Genomic DNA, 16,082 nt, shown 5'->3' with positions numbered 1-16,082 from the left:
TTATAATGTTTACTGTAACATAATATTTCCTTTCTGTGGGAAAACTTTCAGTATTTGATAGTTAAGTATCATGTTTGCTGATAAGATTTTTGTAGATAACCTCTATCAGACTAATTTCCCTTTAATTCCTAGTTTTTTTTATTGTGAATGGATGTTAAGTTTTTAATGTTGTTTTTTCTGTATCTATTGAAATGATTTGTGATTTTTTTTCCTTTAATCTGTTAACATGGCATATTGATGGATTTTTTTTTTCTAGTTAACAGCTTTGTGTTTCTGGAATAACTTCAGTTTGGTCAAGTATTATCCTTTTTGTTTAGTGCTGGGTTTGATTTGTGAATATTCTGTTGACTCTTACTTATATTTCTGTTTATCAGTGAACTTGATCTATAATTTTTTTCTTATTATTCTTTTCACCAGGTTTTATTAGGAAGGTTTTCTAGTCTGATAAAATAACATTGAGGAATGTACCTTTGTTTTCTAATTTTTGGAAATAGAACAGCTTGAAATGTTGGCACAACTTGTCATTAAAACCATTTGTGCCTGGCATTTTATTTTTTGGAATTTAAAAAACATTCTTCAATTTCTTTAGTGGCTATGAGTTAGCTTTTATTATTTCTTGAGTCAGTTATGTGAATGTTAATTTTTTTCTAATAATTTTTTTCATTTTGCCTAATTTTAGACTTATTGACATAGGCCGGGTGTGGTGGCTCATGCCTGTAATCCCAGCACTTTGGGAGGCCGAGGCAGACTGATCACCTGAGGTCAGGGGTTCATGACCAGCCTGGCCAACATGGCAAAAAAACCCATCTCTACTAAAAATACAAAAATTAGCTAGGTGTGGTGGCATGCACCTGTAATCCCAGCTTCTGGGGAGGCTGATGAGACAGGAGAATCGCTTGATCCCAGGAGGCAGAGGTTGCAGTGAGCTGAGATTGCACCACTGCACTCCAGCCTGGGCAACAGAGCGAAAACTCTGTCTCAAAAAAATAAATAAATAAACTTATTTACATAAAATTTATAATGTCTGTATTGGTCTCTTGTGCACAAACAACATGTCAGTGACATGTAATAGTAAATGTTTCTTTCTTTCTCTGTGGTTCAGTAAAGCCGGGCCTTTGGCTATCTGGAGCAGCTTTTATTTAGGCTAGAGATTGACTGGGGCAGTTCTGTTTCAGGCTGCCTCTTCACTGGGGTGACTGTTTCAGCTAGGGTGGCTTTGTTACATATCTCGTTCTTGGGACTATACCAGAGGAGCAGTGGGCTGCCTCTGGGTATTCTTCTGATAGAGACAAATACACAAGAAGGCAAACTCAACTGTACATTCCATTTCAAGCCTTCTGCTTGCATCACATTCACTGAAATCTCGTTGACCAAAAGCAAACTATATGGCCAAACCTAAAGTTAAGGTATGGGGAATATAATATACAGCCCAACCACCATCAGGCTATGATGGGAATATGCATGCTTAATACTACAGGGTGGTGAATTTAAATCATTTTGGGTGACATACTCTCTTAGTCCTTTGTGAAATATCACAAATGATTTAATGTTATCCAGTTTTGTAATTCTTAGTAGCCAAAATGTACATGATTTGAATGGTTATTCTTAGCTTTGTAATACATGATTTGAATAGTTATTCTTAGCTCTGTAAACCAGTTCTTTTCAGCAGTTTTATTCATGTAACTGTTGGATCTGGGGTAAAATTTCGACTATTTAGTGAGATCTAAGGACTTAACCTAAACAGGAAACGTAAGTAGGTATCTGGTATTTTGATCAGTTTGACTTCCAGGTAGTCAGTACTATAAGACATCTTATTGGGCCGGGTGCAGTGGCTCAAGCCTGTAATCCCAGCACTTTGGGAGGCCAGGGCGGGCAGATCACGAGGTCAAGAGATCGAGACCATCCTGACCAACATGGTGAAACCCCGTCTCTACTAAAAATACAAAAATTAGCTGGGCATGGTGGCACATGCCTGTAGTCCCAGCCACTTGGGAGGCTGAGGCAGGAGACTCGCTTGAACCCGGGAGGCGGAGGTTGCAGTGAGCCAAGATCACGCCACTGCACTCCAGCCTGGCAACAGAGCGAGACTCCATCTCAAAAATAAATAATAAAATTTTTAAAAAAGAAATATGTATTATTATTTCCTTATTCAATAATTGTCAAAAACCTCCTGAATGAAGCAGTCAGGATTACCAAAATGTCAGTCCATCAATAGATGATCCAAAAGAAAAAGGTTTACATTCCAATAGTATAATGAAGTGCTTTTGAGCTCTTACATCAAATCTAGAGCTTAAGGTAGTTCTGTTCATGCAGTGGCTCTGAACCCCACTTTATACTATAATTACACACACATATATACATATATTTTTGAGACTGAGTCTTGCTCTGTTGCCCAGGCTGGAGTGTGGTGGCAGAATCTTGGCTCACTGCAACCTCTGCCTCCCAGGTTCAAGTGATCCTCCTGCCTCAGCCTCCTGAGTAGCTGGGACTACAGGCGCACGCCACCGTGCCCAGCTAATTTTTGTATTTTTAGTAGAGACAGGGTTTTGCCATGTTTGCCATGCTGGTCTCGAACTCCTGACCTCAAGTGATCCACCTGCCTCGGTCTCCCAAAGTGCTGGAATTATAGGCGTGAGCCACCATGCCTGGCCGAAATATATATTTTTACCTAGATTCACCCCAAGATGATTCAAATTTGCAGCCAGGGTTAAGAACCAGTGCTTTATTAGGCCAGTGTGAGGAGAAGTTTTAATAAAATAGTACTGCAGTAATTTTCAAACTATTAATACATTCCTTTGAGATGGCTGCTTCCTGAGGGAGGAGAGTAATCTGGCAGACTAGCTAACTTGAAAACTCTTGAATCAAAACCCCTTTAAAATAGCATGTGTGAGTTTGCCAGGTTGTAAAGAGAACTCCACCTGGCAAAAACAAAAGAAATTTGAAAACCAAAGGTGTTAGTTTGAATTGACTTTGGAGCTACCCTGAAAGAATTTGCCAATCTGGGTAATGTATTAGTTAGCTTATATCGCTAAACAGAACGACTCCAAAACCTAGTGATCTAAAATAATTATTTAGCTAATAGTTCTTTGTTTTAGTAATTTTGGCCGGGCTTAACTGGGCTGCTCTCATCTTAGCTGACTTAGATGATCAGTTGATGATCTGGCTAGGAGCTGGAAGTCTAGGATGGCCTCAGCTGGGACAGTTTGTCTCTGTTCCAGATTGTAGATCATCCTTTAGCTGCTAACCTTGGTTTATTCTTACGATGGTAGAGCAGAATTCCTAAAGATAGTTAGGGAAAGAGCGTATAAAGCCACTTGTGAGGCAAAGGCTCGGAACTGAGACACTGTTGTTTCTGCTGGCCAAAGCAAGCTATAGATTAGGACTTGGATTTAAGACATGGAGAAAGAGATTTCCAGTCTTGCTGGGAACAACTGTAATAGTCATATTGCATAAGATATGGGTATGGTTAGAGGGATAATTTCAGCCACTTTTATAAACAATATGCCACAAATGGCAAAGAGGTTTAGGGCAAGAGACAAGATCTAAGACCTGATAGAAACAAGGGTGAGACCTGGAGATGCCATGTCCCCTCAGTAAAACCATCTCATGGATAGGGTACGCAATGAAATACTACCCTGCTTGCCTAAGGAGACTTTTTCTGAGGAGTTGGATAGGTTTACTGAGAGTGGATTGGTGGGTCATCCTTAGCTTCACATCTGTGGTTTCTAAGGTTTGCTTTCACTATAGTACCTCCAGAGGAGTTTTGGTGCATACATATAGAGATTACTTTCCTCAGAAGAAAGGAAACATTGTTTCTGTCATGCATAAGTGTATATAACAATCTTCTGGTTGGTACTAGATTACTTCCCATTTCTTAGCCTAAAACTATTCGGTGATACCCAAGTGGAGGACTTTCATAGACCACAGCTCTGGACTAGAACTTGACAAGGGGAGTAGTGGGGACTTCCTTGAACAACATAGGTAGATGCTACTCTGGTGCTGAATCGTTTATTGTAAGGGATTTCAGTATAGACCCAGGCTGTTTAAAATTTAAACATTAGTGGAAATTTTCTGGACCATGCTCGTGCAGCCTGTCTATGTGATGCAGAATTCATTCTATAGATTAAGGCTGTTAATGAATATTTGTACAGAAGCCTTGGAACTACAATTGGTTTTATTAATTTATTTTTTGAAAAGAAAAATTACCTTTTTTGATATTTTCTCTGCTTTTGTCATTGTAAATTGTTGGAAGGTAACATTAAGTCTGAGGTTTTCTATCATTTTACTCTAGGCAGCACACTTCTGCTTTTGTTCCTTCATCAGGACGAATTTACTCTTTTGGGCTTGGTGGTAATGGGCAGCTGGGAACCGGTTCAACAAGCAACAGGAAAAGTCCCTTTACTGTAAAAGGAAATTGGTACCCTTATAATGGGCAGTGTCTACCAGATATTGGTAAGTTCTGTCATATTAAAGCTTTCCTTCATATATTGAAGTTCTTGTTAAAATGTTGCTCTTAAATCATGAAGATTTCTGCGAAAGAATTCCAAGATATATTGTTAAGTGAAAACAGCAAAATACAGAACAATGTATATGGTTGTTTGATTTGCTTATATTTACTTGTAAATGCATAAGGAAATTCTGGATAAGTAAAAGTTACTTACAGAGAGTGGGTCATATGGGAACTAGGAGATGGCTAGATACCAGTGGGAGGGAGGTTTTTTGTTTTCTATTTTAAATTGTGGTAAAATATGCACAACATAAAATTTACAGACTTAACCATTTTTTAAGTAGCATTAAGCATATTCACGTTATTATGTAACCAATCTCCAGAACTCTTTTCATCTTGAGGAAACTAAAACTCTATGCATTAAACAGCGACTCTTCATTCCCTCCTCTTCCTAGTGCCTGGCAACCACTATTCTACTTTATGTCTTTATGAATTTGACTTAACACTAGGCTAGGTACCTCAAAGAAGTGGAATCATATAGTAGTGTTTCTTTTTGTGACTCACTTATTTCAGTAAGCATAACGTCCTCAAGGTTCATCTGTGTTGTAGCACATGTTAGAATTTCCTTCCTTTTTAAGCTATATAATTCAGGCATACCTTGGAGATATTGTGGGCTCAGTTCCAGACCACTGCAATGAAGCAAATAGTGCAATAAAGCAAATATCGTAATAAAGCAAATCACAAAATTTTTGGTATCCTAGTGCATATAAAAGTTATATTTATACTATATTGTAGTCTACTAAGTGTGCAATAATGACATTATGTCTTAAAAGACTGTGTATACGTTAGTTTATAAATATACTTTATTGCTTAATAATGCTGACACAGAGATGAGCACATGCTGTTGGAAAAATGGTGCTGATAGACTTGTTCTATGCAGGGTTGCCCCAAACCTTCAATTTGTAAAAATCACAGTATCTGAGAAGCACAGTAAAGCAAAGCACAATAAAATGAGGCATGCCTGTGTTCTTATTATATGGATGTGGTTTGTGGCATCCAAACAATTGCAATAGTAACATCAAAGATCACTGATCATGTCATGCATTGTCTTATATCGCTAAATTAGTGATATGAGATCACCATAAAAGATAAAATAATAATGAAAAATATTGAAATATTGCGAGAATTACTAAAGCTTATAAGCTTTACTCAATTTTTGATACTGAATTTTTACAAATTGAAGGTTTTTTGACAACACTGCATTGAGCAAGTCTGTTGGCACCATTTTTCCAACAGCATATATGCTCACTTTGTGTCTTTATGTCACATTTTGGTAATTCTTAACAGTATTTCAAAACTTCTGTGTTGTTACTATATCTGTAATGGTGATCTGTGATCAGTGGTCATTGATGTAATTGTTTTGGGGTGCCATGAACCTTACCTATATAAGACAACAAACCTAATTGATAAATGTTTATGTTCTGACTGCTCCACCAGCTGACCAGTCCTATCTGTCTCCTCTCCTCGGGCCTTCCTATTCCTTGAGGCACAACAGTATTGAAATTAGGCCAGTTAATAACCCTACAATGGCCTCTAAATATGTAAGTGAAGAGAAGATCTCTCACTTTAAATCACATTTCTCACTTTAAATCAAAAGCTAGAAAGGATTATGCTTAGTGAAGAAGGCATATCAAAAGCCCAGATAGGCTGAAAGCAAGGCTTCTTGTGCCAGTTATCCAAGTTGTTAATGCAACTTAAAGGAATTAAAAGTGCTACTCTGGTGAATACATGAATGGTAAGAAAGTGAAAAACAGCCTTATTGCTGATACGGAGAGAATTTTAGTAGTCCCAATAGAAAATCAAACCAGCCACAACATTAGGATTAGCCAAAGTCTAATCCAGACCAAGATTCTAACTCTCTTCAAGTCTCTGAAGGCTGAGAGAGATAAGGAAGCTGCAGAAGAAAAGCTTGAAGCTAGCAAAGATTAGTTCATGAAGTTTAAGGAAAGAAGCCATCTCCATAATGTAAAAGTACTGATGTATATGCTACAGCAAGTTGTCTAGCATGTCTAGCTGAGGTAATTGATGAAGGTGGGTATACTAAACAACAGATTTTCAATGTTGACAAAACAGCCTTCTATTGGAAGAAAATGTCCTCTACAACTTTCTTTTATAGCTGAGAGAAGTAGTCAATGCCTAACTTCAAAGGACAGGCTGACTCTCTTTTAGGGTCTAATGCATCTGGTGACTTTAGGTTGAAGCCAGTGCTTGTTTACCATTCTGAAAATGCCAGGGCCCTCAGGAATTACGCTAAATCTACTCTGCCTGTGTTCTATAAATGGAACAACAAAGCCTGGATGACAGCTCATCTGTTTACAGCATGGTGTACTGAATATATTAATATGGGCTTAAGCCCACTGTTGAGACCCACCGCTCAGTAAAAAGATTGCTTTCAAAATACTGCTGCTTATTGACAATGCACCTGGTCACATTAGAGCTCAGATGGAGATATACATGGAGATTAATGTTTTCATGCCTGCTAATAGAACATCCATTCTGCTGCCGTAGGAAAAAGGAGTAATTTTTACTTTCAAGTTTTATTATTTAAGAAATACATTTTGTAAGGCTGTAGTTACCACATATAGTGATTCCTCTGATAGTTCTGGGCAAAGTAAATTGAAAACCTTCAAAGAATTTACCATTCCAGTTACTGTTAAGAACATTTGTGAAGTGAGAGGATTGCTTGAAGCCAGGAGTTTGAGACCAACCTGGGCAATGTAGTGAGACACTGTCTCTACAAAAAATAATTTTAAAAAGCCAGGTGTGGTGGCACATGCTACTTGGGAGGTTTAGGCAAGAGGATTGCTTGAGCTTAGGAGCTGAAGGTTTACAGTGAGCTATGATCATACTAGTGCACTCCAGCCTGGGCGGCAGAGCAAGACCCTGTCTTTGATTCATGGGAGGAAGTCAAAATATCAACAATAAGAGTTTAGAAGAATTTTATTCCAACCTTCATGGATGACTGAGGGGCTCAAGACTTCATTCGAAGAACTTAACTATAGATATGGTGGAAATAACAAGAGAACTAGAACTAAAGCCTGAAAATGTGACTGAATTGCTGCAATCTTAGGATTAAAAATACCCTTCATCCAGTCCCAGGACATCTCAAAGCTCTGCAGAAAGAACTTGAGCAATTTGCCAAGCTCCTAAAGCAGAAGAGGATCACCCTGGGATATGCACAGGCTGATGTGGGGCTTACCCTGGGGGTTCTATTTGGGAATGTGTTCAGCCAAACGACCATCTGCCTCTTTGAGGCTCAACAGCTTAGCTTTAAGAACATGTGTAAGCGGCGGCCCTTGCTGCAGAAGTGGGTGGAGGAAGCCGACAACAATGAAAATATTCAGGAGATATGCAAAGCCGAAACCCTCGTGCAGGCCTGAAAGAGAAAGCGAACCAGTATTGAGAACCTGGAGAATGTGTTTCTGCAGTGCCTGAAACCCACACTGCAGCAGATCAGTCACATTGCCCAGCAGCTTGGGCTCTAGAAGGATGTGATCCGAGTGTGGTTCTGTAATTGGCACCAGAAGGGCAAGCAATCAAGCAGTGATTATGTACCATGAGAGGATTTTGAGGCTGTTGGGTCTCCTTTCTCAAGGGCACCAGTGTCCTTTCCTATGGCCTCAGGGCCCCATTTTGGTGCCCCAGGCTCCCATTTTGGTACCTCAGGCTATGGGAGCCCTCATTGCACTGCACTGCACTGCACTGCACTGTGTTCCTTAGTGCCTTTCCCCGTTTCCGTCGCCACTCTGGGCTCTCCCATGCATTCAAACTGAGGTGCCTGCCCTTCTAGGAATGGGATACAGGGAGAGAGGGGAAGCTAGGGAAAGAGAACCCGGAGTTTGTGCCAGGGCTTTTGGGATTAAGTTCTTCATTCAGTAAGGAAGGAATTGGGAACACAAAGGGTGGGGGCAGGGGAGTTTGGGGCAACTGGTTGGAGGGAAGGTGAAGTTCAGTGATGCTCTTGATTTTAATCCGCATATCATGTATCACTTTTTTCTTAAATGAAGAAGACTGGGACACAGTAGGTAGAGAGAAAAAAGAGAAAAATACTCCTCATCCATTTATATTTTATGGATGAACAAAGTGTTTTCTTGAGATGGAACCTACTGCTGGTGAAGATGCTATGAACATTATAGAAATGACAACAAAGTATTTAGAATATTCCATAAACTTAGTTGACAGAGCAGCAGCAGGGGTTAAGAGGCTTGACTCTACTTTTGAAAGCAGTTCCGTGGGTAAAATGCTATCATACAGCATCTCCTGGTATAGAGAAATCTTTTATGAAAAGAAGAGTCAATCAATGTAGCAAACTTTGTTGCTGTCTTATTTTAAGAAATTGCCACAGCTTCCCCAGCCTTCAGCAATTACCACCCTGATCAGTCAGTAGCCATCAACGTTGACAATGAGGCGAGACCCTCCATCAACAAAAAAGATTAAGACTTGCAAAGCCTCAATTGATCGTTAGCATTTTTTAGCAATAAAGTGATTTTAAATTAAGGTATATGGATTTTTTTTTTAAGATACAATGCTATTGCACACTTAATAGACTACAGTATATTGGCCTGGCACAGTCGCTCATGCCTGTAATCCCAGTGCTTTGGAAAGCCAAGGCAAGAGAATCACTTGAGGCCAGGAGTTTGGGACCAGCTGGGGCCACATTAACCCTCATCTCTGTAAAAGAAAAAAAAGAAAAACCAACTCTTGTCAATGGACTACAGTATCTTATAAACATCCTTTTTTTTTTTTTTTTAATGAGACAGAGTCTTGCTCTGTCACCCACGCTGGAAGTGCAGCAGTGCAATCTCGGTTTACTGCAACCTTCACCTCGTGGGTTCAAGTGATTCTTGTGGCTTAGTCACCCTAGTAGCTAGGATTTCAGGTGCACACCACCACACCTGGCTAATTTTTTTAGTATTTTTATTGGAGACAGGGTTTCAACATGTTGGCCAGTCTGGTCTCAAACTTCTGGCCTTATTTGATCTGCCCACCTTGGCCTCTTAAAGTGCTGGGATTACAGGTGTGAACCACTGCACCCAGGCTAGTATAAACATACTTTTATGTGCACTATGAAACCAAAAATTTGTGTGACTTGCATTATTGCGATATTTGCTTTATTGCAGTTGTCTGGAACCAAACCCTAAATATCTTTGAGGTATGCTTATACCACATTTTGTTTATCTATTCATATATCAGTGGACGATTGGGTTGTTTCTACCTTTTGGCTATTGTGAATAATGCTGCTATGGATGTAGGTGTACAGGTATCTCTTTGAGATCCTGCTTTCAGTTCTTTTGGGTATATACAGGAGTGTCAATTATTTTCTATTTTTTAAGAATTTGAACTCTTTGAATCTATTGCTTATTAAAAATATTTAAAAATTTTGACCCAGAAGTGGATTCAGCACATAAGGACATTTTCCACATCCATATGATTACATCCCCAACCAGTCAGCAGCACCCATTCTCCTGCCTGCCAAACTATCCTTGAAAAACCCTAGCCTTCAAATTTCTGGGGAGACTGATTTGAGTAATAAAACTCAAGTCTCCCATATAAAAACAACAAAAAATTTTTTGACTAGAAGGGAAGCTGCTGCCCTGAAGATAAAAGACCCCAGGCCTGACAGGATTTATCACTTGCTGACTAAAGAGCCCTTGGGCTTTGAATAAACATCAACAATAGACAGGAATTAGTCTCTACATGCCTTGGGTGAGACCCAGTACTGTCAGGTGTGATCTAGCACAGTCTTAGCAGTGGTGGCCATGGGAGTGCTTGCATCACCTCTACCCCAACTCTTAAGAATCTCAGCACAGAGAGAGAGAGTGAGAGGGAAACTTCATTTGTTTGGGGGAGAGTAAGGGAGAAGAACAAGAGACTCTGCCTAGTAATCCAGGGAATTCTCCCAGATCTTACCCAAGTTCACCAAGGCAGTACCTCTATGAGTTGGCAAGAGTCACAGTTTTGCTGGGCGTGGTGGTGTGTGCATGTAGTCCCACCTACTTAGGAAGCTGAGGCAGGAGGATCGCTTGGGCTCAGGAGCTCTGGGCTAATGTGCTCTGCTGATTGGGTGTCTGCACTAAGTTCGACATCAATATGGTGACTTCCTGGGAGTGGGGGGCCACCAGGTTGCCTAAGGAGGGGTGAACTGGCTCAGGTTGGAAATGGAGCAGGTCAGAACTCCTGTGCTGATCAGTAGTGGGATCGTGCCTGTGAATAGCCACTGCACTCCAGCTTGGGCAACCATAGTGAGACTCTGTCTCTTAAAAAAAAAAAAAAAAAGTGTTACTGGGCTTGGAGTGTCCACTAATGCAGATGGCTGCAGTGACTGAAGAATTGAGATCATTACACTCAATTCCTTTTGAATACTTGGAATGCCTTCCCAAGAAGTTCAGGTACAAACAAGTACAGACTGCAAAGAATAGAATAAATACCTAACTCTTCAGCACTTAGACATTGCTGAAAATTTAGAAGCATCAAGACGATCCAGGAAAACATGACCTCACCAAACCAACGAAATAAGGCACTAGTGACCAAACATGAAGAGACAAAGCCACGTGACTTTTCGGAAATTCAAAACAGCTGTTTTGAGAAATCTCAACTAAACTGAAGATAAACAGAGGAAGTTCAGAATCCTATCAGATAAATTTAACAAAGAGATCAAAACAATGGTAAAATATCAAAGAGAAATTCTGGAGTTAGAAATGTAATTGACAACCTGGAGAATGCATCAGAGGCTCTCAACAGCAGAATTGATCAAGCAGAAGAAAGAATTAGCATGAAGACATGATATATGAAAATATACAGAGTTGACAAAAGAAAAAAGAGTGAAATACTCCCACAGGATCTAGAAAATAGCCTCAAAAGGGCAAATCTAAGGGTTACTGGCCTTAAAGAGGAGGTAGAAGGAGAGAGAGGGATAGAAAGTTTATTTAAAGAGCTAATAATAGAGACCTTTTCAATCCTAAAGAAAAATATCAATATTCAAGTGCAAGGTTATAGAACACCAAGTGGATTTAACCCAAATAAGACTACCTCAAGACATTTGATAATCAAACTCCCAAAGGTCAGGGATAAAGAAAGGATCTCAAAAGCAGCAAGAGAAAAGAAACAGTATACAATGGGGCTCCAGTACATCTGGCAGCAGACTTCTCAGTGGAAACCTTACAGATTAGGAGAGAATGGCATGACATATTTAAAGTGCTAAAGGAAAATAACATTTATCCCAGAATATTATATCCAGTGAAAATATCCTTCAGATGCGAAGGAGAAATAAAGACTTTCCCAGACCAACAAAAACTGAGGGGTGGCCGGGCATGGTGGCTCATGCCTATAATCCCACCACTTTGGGAGACTGAGGCGGGCAGATCACCTGAGGTCAGGAGTTTGAGACTAGCCTGGCCAACGTGGCGAAACCCCATCTCTACTAAAAATAAAAATTAAAAAATTAGCTGGGCATGGTGGCCGGTGCCTGTAATCCCAGCTACTCAGGAGGCTGAGACAGGAGAATTGCTTGAACCCGGGAGGTGGAGGTTGCAGTGAGCTGAGATCGCACCATTGCACTCCAGCCCGGACAGCAAGAGGAAACTGTCTCAAAAAAAAAAAAACAAAACAAAAACGCTGAGGCGTTTCATCAACAGCAGACCTGTACTATAAGAAATGCTAAAGGGAGTTTTTCATTCTGAAGGAAAGGGACATTAATGAACAATAACAAATCAACTAAAGGTACAAAACTCATGATAATAGTAAGTACACAGACATTGTGGTGTGCGCACTACTCATCTTGAGTAAGAAGACTAAAATAAACAGATCAAAAATAATAACTACAGCAACTTGTAAAGACATATACAATATAATAAGATATAAATAAATGTAATAAAATTAAAGAGCAGGGGAAAAGATAAAGTGTAAAGTTTTTATCATTTTTCTCTTTGCTTATTTGTTTTTGTAATGAGAGTAAACTTGTCATCAGTTAAGATGTTGTTTGCAAGCCTGGTAACCTCAGATCAGATCAGAAAACAGGAGGCAAGAGGATTGCTTGAGCCCAGGAGTTTGAGATCAGCCTAGGCAACATAGTGATACCCCATTTATATAAAAAATAAAAATTAGCCTGGCATCATGGCACATGCCCATAGTCCCAGTTATTTGGGAGGCTGAGGTAGGAGGATTGTTTGACCAGGAGGTTGAGGCTGCAGTGAGCCATGATTGTGCCACTGCACTTCAGTGTGGGCAGTAGAGCAAGACCATGTCTCAAAAAACAAACAAAATTAATAGATGCACAGAAAATTAAAAAAAAAAAAAGGAAATTAAACGTACCACCAGAGAAAGTCACATTCACAAAAAGGAAGATAGGAAGGAAGGAAAGAAGGAAGAGAAGACCATAAAACAAGAAAGCAAATTTTAAAATGTCAGGAGTAAGTCCTTATTAATAATAACATTTAGTAAATGGACTAAACTGCCCAGTCAAAAGACATTGAGTGGTTGGCTGGATGAAAAAACAAGACCCAGTGATCTGCTCCCTGCAAGGAAACACACTTCACCTATAAAGACACACATACACTGAAAATAAAGGGATGGAAAAAGATATTCCATGCAAATGGAAACCAAAAAGAGCAGGAGTAGCTATACTTATATCAGACAAAATAGATTTGAGGACAAAAAGTATAAGAAGATATAGAAGGTCATTGTATAATGATAAAAGGATTAGTTCAACAAGAGGATATAACAGTTGTAAATATATATGCACCCAACACTAGAAAACCCAGATATACAAAGCAAATATTATTAGAGCTAACAAGAGACAGACCCCAATAAAATTACAGCATAATATTGGCATAAAAACAGACACATGGACCAATGGAACAGAACAGAGAACTCAGAAATAAATTCATATATGTACAGTAAATTCATTTTGGACAAGGGCGCCAAGGACATACATTGGAAAAAGGATATTCTTTTCAATAAATGGTACTGGAAAAACTGGATATCCATATGCAGAAGAATGAAACTAGACCCCTCATATGGTTAGGCTTTGTGCCCCCACCCAAATCTCATCTTGAATCGTAATCCTCATAATCCCCATGTGTCAACAGAGAGACCCGGTGGAGGTAATTGAATCATGGAATTGGTTTCCTGCATGCTGTTCTTGTAATAATGAGTGAGTTCTCACAAGATCTGATTGTTTTATAAGGGGCTCTACCCCACTTCGCTCTACACTTCTTCCTGCCACCTTGTGAAGAAGGTGCTTTGCTTCCTCTTCGCCTTCTGCCGTGATTATAAGTCTCCTGAGGCCACCCCAGCTATGCTGAACTGTGAGTCAATTAAACCTCTTTCCTTTATAAATTACCCAGTCTCAGGCAATTCTTTATAGCAGCATGAAAACAGACGAATTACACCCCTATCTCTCACTGTATACCAAAAGCATGTACGCTGAGGAAACTCTCCAGGACATTGGTCTGGGCAAAAATTTCTTGAGTGATACCCCACAAGCACAGGCAACCAAAGCAAAAGTAGACAAATGGGATCACATCAAATTAAAAAGCTTCTACACAGCAAAGGAAACAAGAAAGTGAAGAAACAACTCACAGAATGGGAGAAAATATTTGCAAACTACCCGTCTGATAAGGAATTAATAACCAGAATATATAAAGACAACTCTGTTGTTTCAACTCAGTTGTTGAACTCTGTTGAACTCAACAACTCAGTTGTTCCTGAAACAACTCTATAGGAAAAATCTAATAATCTCATTAAAAAATGGGCAAAAGATCTAAATATGCATTTCTCAAAAGAAGGTATACAAATGGCTAACAGGTATATGAAAGGTACTCAACATCATCAGAGAAATGCAAATCAAAACTAAAATGAGGTATTATCTCACTCTGGTTAAAATGGCTTTTATCTAAAGGAGGGCAATAACATGCTGGCAAGGATATGGAGAAAAAGGAACGCTTGTATGCAGTTGGTGGGAATGTAAATTAGTATAGCCACTATGGAGAACAGTATGGAGATTCCTTAAAAAAACTGAAAATAGAACTATCAGATGATCCATTGCTGGGTATATACCCAAAAGAAAGGAAATCTGTACATCACAGAGGTATCTGCACTCTCATGTTTATTGCAGCACTATTCATAATAGCCAGTATTTGGAATCAATGTAAGTGTTCATCAACAGACATGGATAAAGAAAATGTGGTGTATATATACACAATGGAATACTATTCAGCCATAAAAAAGAATGAGATCCTGTCATTTGCAACAATATGAGAACTGGAGGACATTATGTTAAGTGAAATAGCCAGCACAGAAAGACAGTCACATGTTCTCACTTGTTGGTGGAAGCTAGAAATTGAAACAGTTGTACTCACAGAGATAGAGAATAGAATGATGGTTACCAGAGGCTGGGAAGGGTAGTGGGGTAAGGGGAGGAAGTGAGGATAGTTAATAAGTACAAAAATGGCAGGGGTGGGGTGGCTCACGCCTGTAATCCCAGCACTTTGGGAGGCTGAGGTGGGCAGATCATGAGGTCAGGAGATCAAGACCATCCTGGCTAACACAGTGAAACCCCATCTCTACTAAAAATACAAAAAAAAAAAAAATTAGTCAGGCATGGTGGCAGGCGCCTGCAGGCCTGTAGTCCCAGCTACTCGGGAGGCTGTGCAAGAGAATGGCATGAACCCGGGAGGTGGAGCTTGCAGTGAGCCAAGTGAGCCACTGCACTCGAGCCTAGGTGACAGAGCAAGACTCCGTCTCAAAAAAAAAAAAAAAAGTATAAAAATATAGTTAATTGAATAAGGTCTAGTATTCCATAGCACAACAGAGTGACTACAGTTGAGAATAATGTATTGTACATTTAAAAATAAATATATTATTGGAACATTTGTAACACAAAGAAATGATAAGTGCTTGAGGGGATGGATACTCCATTTATTCTCATGTGATTTTTATACACTGTATGCCTGTATCAAAATGTCTCATGTATCCCATAAATATATGTACCTACTGTGTACTCATAAAAATTAAAATAAGGCTAGGCACGGTGGCTCAGGCCTGTAATCCCAGCACTTTGGGAGGCCAAGGTATGCAGATCACTTGAGATCAGGAGTTTGAGACCAGCCTGGCCAACTTGGTGAAACTCCGTCTGAACTAAAAATACAAAAAATTAGCTCGGTGTGGTGGCAGACACCTGTAGTCCAAGCTACTCAGGAGGCTGAGACAGGAGAATCGCTTGAACCCAGGAGGCCGAGGTTGCAGTGAGCTGAGATTGCACCACTGCACTCCAGCCTTGGAGACAGAGTGAGACTCCATCTCAAAAAAAAAAAAAAAAAAAGTAAAAATTTAAAAAATTAAACATTTTAAATTTGCCTTTTATATCCATGCTGCTTTAGCCAAACTTGTATATACCTATTTTTTATCTATTATTCTTGCAGAGCTGATTATTTTTTCATTGATGTTAATTTACTACTTAGTTGGAAATATTTGAATGCTGTTTTCTCATTCATTTTTTTGACAACCTGAAAGCAAAATGTCCTTCTTTTCATATATATTTTACTATCCCAAACTTCCTCAGAATTGTCTTCTTGTT

The 16,082-nt window shown here is 39.4% G+C and overlaps 1 protein-coding gene and 1 pseudogene across 49 annotated transcripts in view; both read left to right on the top strand.

The window, feature by feature from the left end:
- Positions 1–16,082, top strand: part of HERC4 (HECT and RLD domain containing E3 ubiquitin protein ligase 4) — a 154,030-nt gene that overhangs the window by 56,053 nt on the left and 81,895 nt on the right. For all 49 annotated transcript variants that reach the window (XR_010146619.1, XR_010146618.1, XR_010146617.1 and 46 more), the window contains one exon: positions 4,292–4,452. Coding sequence is in view for 46 of the 49 variants with exons in the window: in XM_054660160.2 (XP_054516135.2) it covers positions 4,292–4,452 (161 nt within the window). In the remaining 3 variants the exon portion in view is untranslated. The remainder of the gene's footprint in view (positions 1–4,291; positions 4,453–16,082) is intronic.
- Positions 7,567–8,381, top strand: LOC134807144 (POU domain, class 5, transcription factor 1-like; annotated as a pseudogene).

Source organism: Pan troglodytes, chromosome 8 (assembly GCF_028858775.2).
Source record: "Pan troglodytes isolate AG18354 chromosome 8, NHGRI_mPanTro3-v2.0_pri, whole genome shotgun sequence".
Classification (NCBI taxonomy): domain Eukaryota; kingdom Metazoa; phylum Chordata; class Mammalia; order Primates; family Hominidae; genus Pan; species Pan troglodytes.
Note: the sequence above shows the minus strand (reverse complement) of the source record. Positions and strands in the feature narration are given on the sequence as shown.